Source organism: Zonotrichia albicollis, chromosome 3, assembly GCF_047830755.1.
Source record: "Zonotrichia albicollis isolate bZonAlb1 chromosome 3, bZonAlb1.hap1, whole genome shotgun sequence".
NCBI lineage: Eukaryota > Metazoa > Chordata > Aves > Passeriformes > Passerellidae > Zonotrichia > Zonotrichia albicollis.
In genome coordinates, this window is record NC_133821.1 from 91,014,179 (window position 1) to 91,026,714 (window position 12,536).

General features: G+C 37.3%; 1 protein-coding gene across 3 annotated transcripts in view; it reads left to right on the forward strand.

Annotated features, from left to right (window-relative positions):
* The window catches only part of KIDINS220 (kinase D interacting substrate 220), a 74,985-nt gene that overhangs the window by 21,158 nt on the left and 41,291 nt on the right, over window positions 1–12,536 (forward strand). For all 3 annotated transcript variants that reach the window (XM_074538120.1, XM_074538121.1, XM_074538122.1), the window contains exons 10-17: window positions 543–641; window positions 1,305–1,403; window positions 2,360–2,537; window positions 3,052–3,216; window positions 4,571–4,750; window positions 5,131–5,296; window positions 6,171–6,322; window positions 8,689–8,978. In XM_074538120.1, coding sequence (XP_074394221.1) covers window positions 543–641; window positions 1,305–1,403; window positions 2,360–2,537; window positions 3,052–3,216; window positions 4,571–4,750; window positions 5,131–5,296; window positions 6,171–6,322; window positions 8,689–8,978 — 1,329 coding nt within the window. The remainder of the gene's footprint in view (window positions 1–542; window positions 642–1,304; window positions 1,404–2,359; window positions 2,538–3,051; window positions 3,217–4,570; window positions 4,751–5,130; window positions 5,297–6,170; window positions 6,323–8,688; window positions 8,979–12,536) is intronic.

Genomic DNA, 12,536 nt, shown 5'->3' on the forward strand with positions numbered 1-12,536 from the left:
TTGAGTAGCACACATCCACACATCACTGGGAGGGAAAGAAGATGACAGAAGCAGATTTGTGGCTGTGAACCTTTCCCAGGTTTACTGATGAAATGTCTGGCTGATCAGCATTCTGGTGCTTTGTGTTGACTTTCTTGTCCATCTACTTTTATAGCTTCCCAGCTTCCAAAGCCTCTGAAAAAAAGTTGGTTTATTTCATTAGGTAATTCGTATATTTGAGTTAGAATTGAATACTTACATGTAGTTTCAGAAACTTTTTCAAGACAGATTAAGTCTGCTTGGATTGTTAAAACTCTTAAAACATTTCACAAAGGTTTTAAAAATAGCTTTATACTCCCTAGCAAATTTGCATCCTCCCCTCTAAATTCTTCTGTTATGCCAATTAGATTTGTTGACCTTTCCCTTTGCTTTCAGCTGTGCTAAAAATTGCTGTATTATATGCAGTTTTCAATATACAGTAGTTGTACTTTAAATACTTTTTTTGAAATTAATCCAACTAAATGAAAGTACTGTTAGTGTGTAATACTCTCCTTTTTTTTTAGGATAATAAAACTGCTTTATATTGGGCAGTTGAGAAAGGAAATGCAACTATGGTGAGGGATATCTTGCAGTGCAACCCTGATACTGAGACATGTACTAAGGTAATAGAATTTTAATTGAATTGCTTTCTTTAATATCTGTTCTTTTCTCAGCTCTTGTGTGATGTGAAGATCATACCACATTGAGTTTTTGTGAAGTGTTGGTACCTTGAACACTGTTAATTTTTTTTTCATGAAATAAGGCTTCTCAGCAATACTAATGTTCCCTGTGTTGATAAATATGATTTGCTGAAATAACAAACAGGGATAGGAGGGACCATGTGGATACTTTACCCCAGCATCATTGACATGAGCAGCAATAAGGAGTAACGAGCAGGTGCTACTGGAAACTGAGGTTTCTGATATTACTAGGCGTGAGTTTAGGCATGTGCAGCAGTAAGGAAAAAAATAAGAGAATAATTGGCACAGCATTGAAATATTTTCATATATCTTGTATTATATCTGAATTTTGTCTTTCTCTATTCGACACTGTTATTGACAGAAATGTAGTTTTTTTCTTTGATTCTTATCAATCTAGAACTGATTCTAGATTGATGAAGTTGATTCTTATCAACTTTCACAGACATAGGTGCTAAAGTGTTGTTGTTTGCACAGTAACACATTTAATTGGAATGATCTTATTTTTTTTTCATTTGTTACCCAATCACTATTTCTTGGTTTTGGATATATGGAGATCTTTATATTAGTCCTGCTTTTCCATTTTAGGATGGTGAAACACCGCTTATAAAGGCAACCAAGATGAGAAATATTGAAATAGTAGAACTTCTTCTGGATAAAGGAGCTAAGGTCTCTGCTGTAGACAAGGTAAAGAGTATTTGTTTGTTTGTATATTTAATAATTTCAGTTTTGCAGCAGGATTTTGGAGAGGGCTGTCAAGGCTGTCAATACAGAAAGACAGCTTCCCATATGGTTAATAATGAAATAGACAATAAGATGTAAATGCTTAGTCTCCCATATGTTTAATAATTAAATAGATAAGAACACTTAAGTGTAAATTTGTTTCCACCATTAGTGTAATGTTGGATTTTGATTTGTTTTGTATTAGGGTGCTCTTAATTACTTGAAAAAAAAATCCAGGTGAGGAATAAAAAATTGCACAGATAAAACAGCTAATTTTTAGTACACTTGCAGAAGACCATACGGAATGGTTGTCATTTGTCACTAATTAAACTGTTAGTTTTTAATTAACAGACATGAAACTAAAGGATGCCAAAGACAAATACAGCTGGTTATTGCTGTCTTGTTATGCATTACCTGCTTTGACTGCAAACCTCTTAAATACAGGAACATTTATTTGTTCCTTTTTTAATCTCCTGTTTAGAGTGAATAAGTAATTATATTGGTTTGATGCAATAAGAAAGCTTTTACTGGGAAGTTTTTGGGGAAGTCTGAGCAGACATTGAAAAAATTGTAACAAGCACTATCTTTTGTTCCAAACAAGTCCCTGAGTTTGCCTGTAGACATTTGTTTCTACACAGAGACTACAGTTTTCATGAACTTCAAGATATTAATAAGCATTTAAGAAAGAAGGCAGTGTCTGAGGTTTAGATTCTAAGAACTACTTTTTCACATGTCTTCTCTGAAACATTTGTAATGCTTCTTCAAGGGCAAAAATGCTTGCTGTAAGGCACTGATGCTTTTGAAAGTGTCCTAAAATTTATTTCAAGGAAATAGTGCTTCTGAAACAGTGTTGAATATACAGTGTGCCTATAGTTTTAGGAATTCCTCTTAGATATTACTGACTTTTCACTTAATTGCAGAAAGGAGATACCCCACTTCACATTGCCATTCGTGGGAGAAGCCGTAAACTTGCTGAATTACTCCTAAGAAATCCAAAAGATGGTCGATTGCTTTATAGACCCAACAAGACAGGAGAAACCCCTTACAATATTGACTGTAGCCACCAGAAGAGTATTTTAACACAGATATTTGGTGCCAGTAAGTATAAGTTGGTTTTTTTTTAATATGATGACAATCCAGTTTATTCAATTATGTATTGAAAGGCGACTACATTTTTTTAATGTTTTAATGTTGCACCTAACAGGAAGGCTTAAAAATAATCAGTTGGGAAAAAATCCCATCACTCTAAAAGCCTGGCAGAGGTAAAATAACCTTTTATTTTGATTTTAGGTGTTAGATACTACGTGACTTGTGTTGATCGATCGCTTTGTTTTTATTTGGATCTTGCTTGTGTGGGAATTACTTTGTTTGACTTCTGGTGGTTTGGGGTCTTGAATCTTGCAGTAGACTTCAATAGTTGTGATAATTATGTATCATTTATGTGGATGATTTAAAATTCCTTTGAACAGGAATGTACAAAGAACAAGAGCTGTTATAGGGCAGGAGTATATATACAAATATGGGTGACTGTGTCATGACTTTGTGTATGAAAATTGTTGTACTGAAGAGCTTTCTTAGAGCAAAGATGTGTAGCACAGTGTTTGTGTTGCAGGACACTTGTCCCCCACTGAATCTGATGGTGACATGCTGGGCTATGATCTGTACAGCAGCGCTTTGGCTGATATTCTGAGTGAACCAACCATGCAGCCCCCCATCTGTGTAGGCTTGTATGCACAGTGGGGAAGTGGAAAATCTTTCCTGCTTAAGAAACTGGAAGGTAAAAGCTTGATTTAATCTTTTCAGTACTTACAATCTATCTATGAAAAGCATCACATTGGAGTTACTAATTTTTGTGAGGATTGTTGGTCCATGTGATGTTGTATCTGGTCTCTGTTTCTATGATGAAAGGATTTAAATTTTGCTGTGGTCAGTTCATCCATAGATTGCTTTGTTCCATTATACAATGTCAAGACAGTCTTTAAGTGCTTTTGTCTATTTTCCTGTGAGTTTCCTGCAGCAGTGAATCTGCCCTTTAGGTACTGCAGAAAGTCTGACTGCCAAAATATGCTTTGCTGGGCCTGTTTGTGTGTCAGATGAGGTTCAGACCTCTTCTGCAGTATTTATTTATTGTGCATCCTATGTGTCTTTTTCTTTTCATTGCTTAAGAACAATTATCAGGCTATTAATATTTTATTCTCTTTAGTGTATGTTCTTTGCATCTAGTTTTCTTCCCCTTTCCTGTTTCTTATTTTTGAGTTTTTGAACTTTGTGAAATGACAGAGGAAGGCAAATGCAGTATATGAAATGAATGAATATTATTCCTGATGGATATAGGCATCTTATTTAGTTTTAGCATTTTCATATAAGGGGGTTTTTCTGAGAAGTTTCAATATAATTCAAATTAATTCTACCAATCTTGGTGTTTCTTACTTTCTGTGATTTCTCTATTAGCCGAAATGAGATCTCTGCATTAATTTTTTTCATCTCCTGTTCCATGTCATAAACAAAAAGCATATACAAAAAAAGTGCAATATTTGTTGCTGATGAGCTTTTACATTTCTAAAGCACTCGCTCAGTGTTTTCTTCCTGTTCCTCATTCCTGTTTTTGTTCTGAATTGTGTATCTGTTATTTCTTACTCCATAGAACTGAAATAAGTTCCTTCAGGAATTCCTGTTTTAGTAAATAAGAATCCACAAACAGAAATAATACCACAGCCTTCACATTGTACTCTTATATCTGACTTGTGTGAGGAACACAGTCCATGTTTCAGTGATTGAGATTTTGGGGGTTGGGTGGGGTTTTTTGGCAGATGTGGTGGATTTATTTTTCTCAGAGTCATAAAATATGTTTTACACTTTTGCAGGAGGATTGCATGACTTTTAATGTGCTTTCAGAAGTAGCAAATCTGCAGCAAGGAATCTGAGTATTGTGTATTTATATATTTTCATTCATTGCATAGATGAAAACTTAAGGTTTTGTATTGATGTTTGAAGAAGAATTCAAGCATCATTGTCTTTTTTTGGATCAATAATCGAGATAAGTTATCCAGTCTACTGGAAAAGTTCTTTTCAAAAATGATCTGTTCTTTAGTGACTTCCTATGTTGACTGGTCTTTGTGTTTTTGTTTTAGATGAAATGAAGACTTTTGCAGGACAGCAGATTGAACCTTTGTTTCAGTTCTCTTGGCTGGTTGTATTCCTCACACTCATGCTGTGTGGAGGTTTGGGTTTATTGCTTGCCTTCACTGTGGATGCAAAGCTTGGAATAGCAGTGTCACTCAGCTTATTAGCTGTTCTCTACATTTTCTTTAGTAAGTCTTGTATGGAATTCATGAAGGTTTTTATCTATTTTTGGGATTAAATATTGCTTTGTAGATATGCTTTGCCATTCAGAAAAAAATACTAAATGGTTTTGTAGACAATAAACCCCTTTGGACCTTTTGTTTTGCTGGTATTTGTGAGAGGGCATTCTTGAGAACAAAGAAGGATTTTGTTTATTAATTTCATTGTGTTACTCTTACAATTTCATTGTGTTACTCTTACCATTCTCACCATTCTCATTTTTAGCCTAGCTACTAAAAGTTCATAACTTCCTTTACAGAACTTCATACTTTATCTGTTCAAACTTCCTGATTCTTTCAGCTGTCAATATTGACTAAATTAAAACCATAACATCTTTTTCATATTTTAGCTGTCATTTACTTTGGTGGCCGGAGAGAAGGGGAGAGATGGAACTGGGCCTGGGTGTTAAGTACAAGGTTGGCAAGACATGTTGGATATTTAGAGTTGCTTCTCAAACTCATGTTTGTGAACCCACCAGAACTACCAGAGCAAACCACTAAAGCTTTACCTGTCAGGTTAGTTATTTCATTTATTTACTCTTGAATAGATCAGTCAGGCTCACTCTGATCCTTCTCAAACTGTGTGTTTAATGTGCACATTTAGCTTAATAGGAAAATTATTGAGATTCCTGTTAGAAAAACAGTAGCTCTAGAAGATCATAAACTTTTCAGTGTGAAGAAGATAGTAGTGCTCTCAAGAAAAACTATCCACCAAAGTTGATGGAAGTGCTTTTTAGAATTAGGGGTTTTGGCTATTGTACTAATGAAAATTCATACCAGATAAAATAAGAATTTATGTATGTTGAGTATTATCTATGCTCATTGCTTGTTCCACTGATTACTTCTGTTAAGGTTTGTGTTTTTTTTTCCTCCCTGTAAGTAGAGCATCAGACTGTTCAAAGCTTCTAGTTTACCTGAAAACAAGATTTATGCTGTGTTTGAAAATTTAATTTACATCTATTGCTTAAAGACTTCTATTTTAGCCTCATGGTACTTTTATGTCAGCTTGTGTTTCTGTATTTTTCTAGTCCTCTATAAATATTTGAAAATAGATCAGAATGCAGTTTTGAAAATATTTGTCAATATTATGGTTTGGCATCATAAAGATATTTTCATGTTTTTACTGTCATCTGAGGTACTATTAGTGATGTGACAGTTTTTATCTTTAAAAGAAATCAAGTTTTGGAATAGGAAGTGGGGCAAAGAAGAGGTTGACAAATACGAAAATAGTTAAATTCTGTGTAGATTTAAAAAAAATTTAAGTGTTTTACATTTTGTACCACTTAAAAAAACTTTTAAGTACAGAGATGCAGCAAGACTTTTGTTTTAGTTGCTAGAAAATATTTAAAGTTTTCTGAAGTATACAAGATACATGCTTTTTCTCTTTCAGATTTTTGTTTACAGACTACAATAGACTGTCCAGTGTAGGTGGAGAGACTTCACTGGCTGAGATGATTGCTACCCTCTCTGATGCATGTGAAAGGGAATTTGGTTTCCTAGCAACAAGGCTATTTCGAGTTTTCAAGACAGAAGATACACAAGGTGGTTTTTTGTTTTTTTGTTGTTTTTTTTTTTACCTAAATGACATTTCCAATTATTCCATTTCAGTGCACTGTTACCAGGGCTTCTGTTTTTTGCATTATAAGCTCTTTTTAGAAATTGTTGTAGCCAAGCAGAAATTCATAGAGAAGGGGAAACTCTTTGTTTGGAAGAGAAAAAATGCCCCATTTTATTTACTAATCTTGATTTTATTAATATAATAAAGGAATATCTCCTGTGAAGTATAGTTTTCAGAAACGGCAGTGGAAGTAGGTATTTATATTACATCCTTATAGATGCAGCATGTTTCCATAGAAATTAGGTCAATGTGTCTGAGTCAGATAAAGGGAAATGTATGTTTTGTGTATTGCTAAGAGAGGTTTGTTTAGTTTATTAGATTTTAATTTAGAGCTTTTATGAGTGACCACTGCTTATTCTTGGAAATAATAAATGTGTTTAACATGTTGGTCCAATCCTATAAATTGCTATGATTAGTACAAGTAAGGGGGGGATGAAGTGTACGTACTTGATCCTACAAGCTTTTTCATTCTGTTTCATCTGTAGGTTTCTAGAAAAAGAAATTCACAGAGTAGAGTATGATATTGTGAAGAAGGAGTACTAGGGCTTAACTTGTAATTAATTGAGGATTTGTTTGTACTTAAAGTTTAGTGTATGTCAGTTACTTCTCATTTCTTTTTGTCTGCAAATTGAGGAGTCTGTCACCTGTCTCAAAGTGAAATGTTTAGACTCTTCTGTCCTGCAGAGGCTGGAAAAAACACACTATGTTTGCTGTGTTCAGCTGTATGCTGAACACAACTTACTCCTCATTGCTTTTTTTCAAATTCACTAAGTGTTCTTTATGAAGGAGATGTGTAGATTATTTCACCCTTTTTTTCCATATTAGGTTCTGCAGTTCCTCTCCTTAATCTCAGTGAAACAGCTGTCATGATGCTGTAATTTCTCCTGAAGATGTCTTGGGAATGGCAGTGTAGTGCTGGCTTCTTGTGATTATTTGCAATAATCATCTTTTCCCTTTCATTTGTAATCTTACATTCACTTGTATTCTTTGCTTTGTTGCCTTCCTGTGCTCTGTCTAAATATCTAATTGATGAATTTATTTTATCTATTTGATGATTTTACACATTCTGTCCTTTTCTTGAGTTGTTTACAGGGCCAGGGTCATAGGTTTATTACCTCTAGATGTTCACAGAAATTCCATAGAGGTTTAATTTTAGCCTTCTATGTCTTAATTTTTGTTATGTCCGTAAACTTGCAGACACACCTCTTTCAATTGTCATGACATTGTTCATGATATTCAAGTGTTTCTCTAATCCAGTTCTGTCTCTTTCTAGTAAGAGGATGCTTGCATTTCTACTTAAGCCTAGAACTGAATCTAATTATATCTGAGCTGTTCCCCTTTGTTTCTTGCCTCTCACTTCTGTCATTATGCATTTCTATGGCTTTGTCCTGCAGCACAATTGTGTAAGTCATTTATGTCAGCAATGTGAAAAACCTTTGCAGCTCATGCCTTGGTATAGAAAATAATATGGGCCACATATAAACCTTGAGTATTCTTTCTACTTTGATTTTCCCCCTGTAGTTCAAATACTGATGTTTAGCTCTCATAATTGTGTTTTAGATCTTTGCTATTCTGTTCTTTGTTATCAACAAATGTGTCCAGAAGATAGCAATCTTCTAGGTGTACCACTGGATGTGTACAGGTCCTAAAGGCAGAGACTGCTGCTTTGGAAAATGCTGTTTCTTTGGTCACAGATTTAGCTGTGCTAAGCTCCAGCTGCAGTATTTGCTTCTTTCTTACCAATCCAGTTGAAGTCAGAAGCTCTGTACTCTCCTCTGGGGCCCTTGTGAGTTGTCCAAAGCATATTTGCTGCAGTTCTGCAGTTTGTGTGTGTTTTAGCATGCAAGAAAGGATTGCCTCAGGCTGCAGCTTGCAATTTTGGTTTGATTCTTCCATGGTACCATTACTAATAAATTATGTAAGTACCAGGTTCCAGTTTAAAACCAAATAGTTCCTCTACTGTTGTTCTACAATTCATTTACATAAATACATTTTACAAAGAGATGCCACAAAAAGGGTGATAGCCCTGATACAAAATTGTCATTTCTATCCAGTATGGATTTCTTGAAATGATGGAAATAAACTAAAGATTAAACGAATATGTCTGCTTTATAATTTCCAAGAATTTTGACAAATTATAGATTTTTTTTCTCCACTGGTTTGTGACTAGGTGGTAGCACTGCAATAAGCTTTTGTGCCAGTTAGTGTTTTATGAGAAATGTGCAAGTTAATAGATTTTTCACTCACCTATCATTGTACATTAATTCTAACAGCAATACTTGTCTCCTAGGTAAAAAGAAATGGAAGAAAACTTGCTGCCTGCCATCCTTTGTGATTTTCCTGTTCATCTTGTCTTGCGTTGTTTCTGCGATCGCCCTGTTGGCGATTTTTAATGTGGAGTCAGCCAACATGACAGTGAACGTTATTCTCATAACAGTGACCTGTATTGTTGGCTTGGCCTTTTTCTTGAATTGCCGCACATGGTGGCAGGTGATGGACTCGGTTTTGAATTCTCAGAGAAAACGTCTGCACAGTGCTGCCTCCAAGCTTCACAAGCTGAAGAGCGAGGGCTTCATGAAGGTGAGTGTTTGTATGAATTGGCCCTTAAAAGGAATGAAACAAGCCCCCAGACATGGAGCATTATTAAATTGGGGCACCATTAATTTAATCAGGCTAAGTCTCACAACAGGAGAATGAGACTTGGTGAGTTTTTACTGAATGGAACACTTCTGTGCCAGTGGTAATTGTGCTTAGTGTATAGGATCTATCTGCTTAATCATGAATGTTAAATTTGGGGGTTCAGTTTTCTGATTTTATTTTTGCTGGGAAGAAAATACTTGGGAAAAAATTCTCAATTTCCATTATTTTGTAAAAGCTTACTTTAGATCATAAGATGAGAAAGAATAGCTTTGAGAATCTTCTAAAGGTGTAAAAACAAGCCTAACTTTGTCTGTCTGCAAGACCTCTTTGCTAAGAAAGGAATTGTAGCACTGAAAGAATATTAAAAAGCACTCCATTTAATGGAAAATGGTATTTAATGAAAAATTATAGAAAATACTATTGTTTTGCTGTCTTGTATCTATAAACTGATAAATATACTGTCATCAGATATGCTATATGCTCCTGTTTAAAAGTAAACTGTAGCATCGTGATTTTTAACTTTGTAGATTACAGCCATTGTATAAAAATCTGTTGTACAAATATTTTTCATACAGTCATAGAATAGTTTGAGTTGAAAGGGACCTTTTTAAAGGTCAGCCAGTGCAATCTGACCTTGAATATTTCCCAGGATGGGCATCTACAACTTCTGTGGGCAATCTGTACCAGTGTTTTACCACCTCATTTTAAAGAAACTTCTTACATCTAACCTAAATTGACTGTCCTTCAGTTTGTAAAACCAATCCCCCTTGTCCTCTTGCAAAAGGCCCTGCCAAAAAGTTTGTCCTCATATTACCTACAGGCCTCTTTAGGTACTGGAAAGCCACAATAAACATCTCCCCAGAATGTTATCTTCTTCAGGCTGAATAATCCTGATTCTCTCAGTCTTCCATCACAGCAGAAGTTCTCCATCCCTCTAATCATCTTTGTGGCCTTCTCTGGACTTGCTCCAATACATTGGTGTCATTGCTGTATTGAGGAGTGCAGAGCTGGATGCAGGTCTGCAGGTAGGGTGGAGCAGAGGGACAAAATCCCTCCCACACCTGCTGCCCACACTGCTTTGGATGCATCCCAGGACACATTTTGGCTTTCTGGGCTGCAAGGGCACATGGCTGGGCCATGTCCAGCCTCTCACCCCAGCATCCCTCAAGTCCTTCTTGGCAGGGCTCCTCTACATCTGTTTATCCCCCAGACTGGAAGGATTCAGTACACAGGTGCAGGGCCTTGCTCTTGGCCTTGTTGAACCTCATGAACCCCCTTCCTGAGCTTGTCTAGGTCCCTCTGGATGGCATCCTGTCCCTCAGGTGTGTCAACTGCGCCACTTATCTTGGTGTCATCTGCAAACTTGCTGGGCATGCACTTGATCCCTTCATTCATGTCATTAATGCAGGTATTAAATAACACTGATCCCAGTATGGATCTCTGAGGGACAGCACTTGCCACTGATGTGCATTGGGACACTGAGCCATTGACCCTTTGTTATTTTTTGCATCTCATGACAAGTTCAGCTCCAGCTGTGCCTTGGCCTTCCTCACCACATCCACTCACAACCAGACCGTGTCCCTACACTCTTCCTAGCATACCTGTGCTTGCTTCCACTGCCTGTGCATTTACGTCTTGGTCATTGGTTTCACCAGCAGGTCTCTACTCAGTGCAACCAGCTTTTATTCTTCCTTGCCGATTTTCTTCTTCTAGGGATTACAGACTTTTGTGTTCCATAGAAAGCATCCTTAAAACATCTGCCAACTGTGTTGTCCCTGTAGTCAGTTTTCCAGGGGGTCTGTTGACTATCTCCTTGAAGAGCTAAAAGTTTGTTTTCCTGAAATGCAGTGTGCTGACTTTATTCCGTACCTGACCCATATCCCTCAGGACTGCAAACTCCAGCAGTGTGTGATCACTGCAGCCCAGGATGCAGCTCCAAGCTTGCCATCCCCAGTTAGCTCACTTACATTAGTGGCCATCAGGTCCAGTGCTGCTCCCCTTCTGGTAGGGCTTGTCTATTACCTAGCTGAATTCCAGCAATTTCCTGGAATGCTGACAGCTCATGACAACATTCCAGATGTTGGGGTCATCTACGTTCCCCAGGAGGATGCAAGTCCACAAGCATGATGCCTCCTGTAGCTGGGACATGAAGACTTCATCAACAGGCCCCCCTTGATCAGGCCTGTTACAGACACAAACCCCAGGGTGTCATTTCTTGGTCTGGTCCTCACAAATTTTTATGCACTGACTCCACCAGTTTGTGGCTGCTTCTCAGAGGCATCTTTTTGTAATCTCTCCATCTCTTGATGTAGAAGGCAACCTCTCCTCTCCTCCTTCCTCTCCTGTCCCATTTGAAGCCATCAACAGTTGCACTCCAGTCATGGGATTCATCCACCAAGTTTCTGGAATGGCAGCTAGGTCACAGTTTTCTAACAGCATGGTGGCTTCCAGCTCCTCCTGTTAGTTACCCAGTCTGTGTGCACTGAGGCAGAGGCACCTGAGCTGGGCTGTGAGCTGTGTCACCTTCTTAGAGGAGCACCCTTGAACTCCTTTGAAGTATTTTAGTGGTGTTTCCCTGTTGGCTTCTGTTACCTCAGGAGTTCCTGCCTCATCTCCATAAGACTTCTAAGTATGCTCCAGTGTGGCCAGCACATCTCAGATGAGGGCCCTCACTAGCCCTGCATCCCTGTAACCTTGGTGTGTCATACCACAGTTTGTTTGGGGAAGCCTGATTTATCCTGCTCCCTCTTGTTTAAAGCTGTGTCAGTTAACCCTGCTGGCTCCTGGTCAAAGGCTCCCTTTGCCCTTTGAGAGAGGTGAATCCCATCTGATGCCAGCATGCCTAGTGCCATGCTTTTACAGCACAGAAGACTTGATTGTGTCTTGGTATTGTGTTTCTTGACAGTTGTTTGTTGAGTGGTATTTATCTGACATAACTTCAGCCTTTAGGAGTTAGGTTCACCCTTTGCCATCAGAGAAGTAGTTATTTCAGGAGAGTTACCAATCTCATGTTTTATGTCATCTTATTGTGCACATTCTAATGAATCTACTGGTTAAGAGATCAGATTTTAATGTCTACCTGTTAGCTGCTGGAGTTAGGAAAGGCAAATTCCACCTTTGTTTCAATGTTATGGTTGGTTATTTCATGTGTAACAATATTGAAAAGCCTAACAAATCTTCAAACTGCGTATCTTGAAGAGCAGTGACTGAGTATTAGAGTAAGAGCATAATGTGCTTGGCTGGAAGGCAGATAGAAAACTTTGCTGTTCATTTTATGCAGAGCAATGTTTGAGGACTAGCTGAAGCCACAAATGCTCTTTTATTTACTTCTGTTTTACTGTGCATAAATATTATTTTCTTAAATAACCTTGTAATGGCTTTTAAATAAGGATAGTTTGTTATGTCAAAGCGGAATATATGTTTCTGCTGTACATTTTTGTTCAAGTAGGAAATTAATATGTTGGAAGTGACATTTTAGGACTTTTCACTTTGAGTATT